The sequence below is a fragment of the Teleopsis dalmanni genome, chromosome X (assembly GCF_002237135.1).
Source record: "Teleopsis dalmanni isolate 2A chromosome X, ASM223713v2, whole genome shotgun sequence".
In the NCBI taxonomy this organism is placed as follows: Eukaryota; Metazoa; Arthropoda; class Insecta; order Diptera; family Diopsidae; genus Teleopsis; species Teleopsis dalmanni.
In genome coordinates this window covers 96,549,514-96,553,539 of record NC_051848.1, presented here as the reverse complement: position 1 = coordinate 96,553,539, position 4,026 = coordinate 96,549,514, and the positions used below count along the sequence as shown (strand labels likewise).

Here is a 4,026-nt window from a genome sequence, read left to right as displayed (position 1 = left end):
TGCTGTAGTCCACCATTTTTAGAATAACGTTTATTTAAACCAAAGGATTTGAAAATTTAAAATATACGAAAAAATATATTTGCTACACAATGCGGCAGTTTTATTGAAATTGCTAGAATTTTCTCACACAATTGTCAAAACAAAAAACTGCACAGGGTTGCATTTAGAAGCTATTAAGCACAGGAACTTGAAACCCAGGTGGCGCAAAACTGTATTTTTGGTGTTAATTCATTTAGAAAACAAATTTCATTTTAATTATTAATTACAAAAACTATTTCATATTTGCTATATTCATCCTTAATTATTTACAAAAAAAAACAAATTTTTGTGTTATTAAGTACGTTGACAATCACAATATAAGTTAACGACTTGTTTTAATATAGATTTAAATAAATGTTACAAATATTTGACAAGCATAGAAAAGTTGTAGAAATATTTTATACAGTATATTTGTAAAATGTTGAATCTAGTTGAGTTAGCGTACTCCAGCACTTTTACTCTCTATTAACTGCGAGTCAAATATCAAAAATTATCATTCAAGTCGACTCTCTGGACCGTTCTAGTTAGTTGAAGCTCCGTGAGCAGGTCATTCCTAAAGCCAAATTGCTCGTCAAGGAGTATATTGCGTGAAACCACTATTGCATTTAATCTGCCAAGAATTACCCTTACGGGTATCTTTCACATCATTGATAACAGGCTTATGGGGCGCCAGTTCTGCGTGAATAGTGGATTCTTATTCAGTTTAGGGAAGACAACTACTGTGACCAGCTTCCAGGTCTTAGGAAATTCACCTACTGTATAAATATCTATATCGTATTCTTATTGTATTCTTATTTTCGATTGTTAAATCTGGGGTAATTTTTTTTAATCGAGATGCTGTTTTAATGCACTTTTAGTGCAATTTTATTTTCGATTAATGAATCTCGGACAAAATGTACAACACTCGAGATTAATTTATAACACTCTAGATATTTTTGCAGAGTAGCAAGATTACCCTGAAATTAACCGCTGTTAAAAAAAATGTATAAATTTAGATTATTTCAAAAATTTCCGATTGGACAAAACAATTTGACAGATCGAGAGTAAATCCAGATTGAATTCAGATTTAACAATCGAAAACGCCATTAGAAAAAAATATTTATATCTTTGCAGTAAATATACATAAAAACTTCTTATAAATAAATTTATGACAAGAATAAAAACATGTTGAGAGCTGCCACCCCTGCCACTTGGAGACATCTATTGCCGCGAATTTACCCGGGAGAGGCGAGCTGCACTAATCATTGTAGTTTCTTGAATTGTTCTTATTAAACCAACTGGTTTTTCAAATAAAGCTGTAGTCTCACTTCCTCTGTAGTCTCGTACAAAGACAGAAAGTGATTACTGGATTCTATCTCATCTTCATTATGGCAACTTCTGCACAATCCACTTGTCGGAATACGTTGACGTTGAAGCATTGGTGCAATGGCCATTTTTCCAATTGAAACTAGTAAGAAAATCAAATATGAACACAAAAATGTTACTATTGGCATATCTTCATTTTTCTTGTCATAATCCTAAAATAAATCATCATACTTACTTTAATATAAAAATAGTAACTTTTCGTTAAATTTAATATGTGATCTTGACCTGCTCTTAACTTATTGACATTAGGATTGTCAATGTAAATAAAAAACACAAGTTTCTTTTGGTATACCAAATTTCTAGGCTAAGGTCAAGAATATGCAAGCGATTCGAAAAAATCTTCTCCTACAAACACTATTATGAAATCAATAATTTTTAGTTTTCAATACTCGTCATTAGTCAGCGTGGAAATTTGGTAAGCAAATAATAGTAGAATTAAAAATTCTGAAAGTCAACAAATTGAATTCTTAACTACTTTGGTTAACGCCCGGCGAAGTTACCTTGAAACTGAAGTTAATGATATCGTTCAGTTCAATTTGGATTATCATTGTGAGCAGTTCTTAGCAGTTCCAGGAGACGCAAACCAAAAATGTTGAATAATTATAATAATTACAATCGAAAGAAGAAGGCTGAGGCATTATTTTTGAATGTTAAACCTGTTAACACCACAGCAGTACGAAAATATAGTAATGCGTTACTGGACCGCATGGATAGTGGATTTGAAGGTATCGAAAGTCGACGTGGCACTCGACACTCTATATCGACTATTAGTTCAATGAATCCACAATTCACACCAGTAAGTTTGTTAATTAATTCTTGTATGGTATCTATACAAATATATATTGATCCAGGATATTATAAGTTCCTCCGCTGTTGTACGGAGACCCCTGTTAAATGGAAAATTCTGTTGAACGGATACGTCTTTGGGCTCATACGCTTATCTCGGGTGAAACAATTATTTAAAACCCAATTATTTTATCATAACTTGGAATTATTTAAAGCCTTAACTCTATTCCGACCTCTGTCTTATATGGATAAAATGTGTGATGACTATACGTTCTAGACATTATTCGTTTCATATGAGTTGTTAAATATACATATATGTATAGTAAATATTACATAGTAAGACAAAGTTAACAAACCGGATGAAAATATATAATATATATATTTCATTAAAACTGAATCAATATTTTTTCACCAATACACATACATATAAAAAAAAGTATTAAATTTCGTATAAATGTACAATATTTAATAATAATTTTGTTTTTAATTAATTAATTATTTATTACAATATTTAATATAATAATGATATATTTTATATATTTATTTTTTTTGATATATATTTTAAATATTTTAATATGTAGAGCGTTTTCTATCGTAATATTGCACCTGCTCAATGGTTTTTACGCATGATAGGTGTTATGCCTATAACAAGGTCAAGACCAGGACATAATCAATTTTTAATAGCCTCGCTGTCGTTCGGTTATTCGATAATATTTTTTATTTTCTTGACGGTAAGGTTTTTATAGATTAAAATTTAATTTGTTTTTATAAAATAATTTTATTTTGTTAGGTTTATGTGGTATTTGTTGCAAATAATCGGATTAATATTGTAACCTCACTGACGGGTCCATTTGAGGAAGCTGTTATCGCCTATTTATTTTTGGTGAATATTTTACCCATTTTTCTTGTGCCGATTATGTGGTGGGAAGCAAAAAAGATAGCTACTTTGCTTAATGATTGGGATGATTTTGAGGTAAGTTCTAATATATTTTTTTTCATTTTACAGTTGTTAATTCAAGTGAATACGTTACCAAGTATTTTGACTACTGTGGGTCGAATTTAATTAAGAATATTGTTGAACGGACTTTTATATTGATTTCATATTTTATATAAAAATATTCTTTATTAATAATTATTTTTAATAAAATTTATTTTGACATTTATTATTTATAACGTCTTGCCGTAGCTTCACAATTCCATCGATATAGAATTTATGTGGTTGAACTGTGAAAACTTCGCGAAGTGATTTTTAGCGGCTCTTTGGACGTCCAATTTTTTACTATTAAGAGAACATTGCAGAGATCAAAATAAATCGGTGTCAAATGGTGCAAGATCTGGAGTATACGGGCGATGCATTAAAACTTTCCAACCATTTCCGTCAAGTTGTTTCAAATTCAAAAAATGGATTTGGCCTGCCATTATCATGATGGAATACAACTTGTTTTCTGTTAGTCAATTCTGGGGTTTTTTCTTTGGTTGTTTTATTAAATCGACTGTGTTGTGAGCAGGGTCAAATTAACCGTTGCACCAGGCATGGGTAGTTCGTAATAAACAGTTCTCTACCAATTCCACCAAACACTTAACATATTCCTGTTTCAATTCAGGTTTTGAAGTTGCTTGCGGAGGGTCACCGGCTTTTGACAATGAAGGCTTGTGTTGGATTTTATCATACTTAATCCATTTTTCATCACCCGTAATGATTCGTTTCGAAAAATGTTCATTTTCGTTACATTACACTGAAGGTATTTTGGTCAATCATATTTCGTTCCATTCATTCATGTGGAGCACTTTACGTATCGGTCTTGCTTCACCAGTTACAAAATTACATCCATTTTT

At 30.9% G+C, this 4,026-nt stretch overlaps 1 protein-coding gene across 1 annotated transcript; it reads left to right on the top strand.

The window, feature by feature from the left end:
• Positions 1–1,993: 1,993 nt before the first annotated feature.
• On the top strand, positions 1,994–3,866 carry LOC119688743 (gustatory and odorant receptor 63a-like). Its single transcript, XM_038103411.1, has 4 exons — positions 1,994–2,200; positions 2,772–2,921; positions 2,981–3,163; positions 3,795–3,866. The coding sequence occupies exons 1-4, from the start codon at positions 1,994–1,996 to the stop codon at positions 3,864–3,866; spliced, it is 612 nt and encodes a 203-aa protein (XP_037959339.1).
• The last annotated feature ends 160 nt before the right edge of the window (positions 3,867–4,026 follow it).

Coding starts and splice junctions, on each gene's coding strand:
- LOC119688743 (XM_038103411.1), top strand. CDS start 1,994: ATGTTGAATAATTATAATAATTACAATCGAAAGAAGAAGGCTGAGGCA. Junction 2,201..2,771: donor TGAATCCACAATTCACACCA/GTAAGTTTGTTA, acceptor TTTAATATGTAG/AGCGTTTTCTATCGTAATAT. Junction 3,164..3,794: donor ATGATTGGGATGATTTTGAG/GTAAGTTCTAAT, acceptor GTTTCAATTCAG/GTTTTGAAGTTGCTTGCGGA.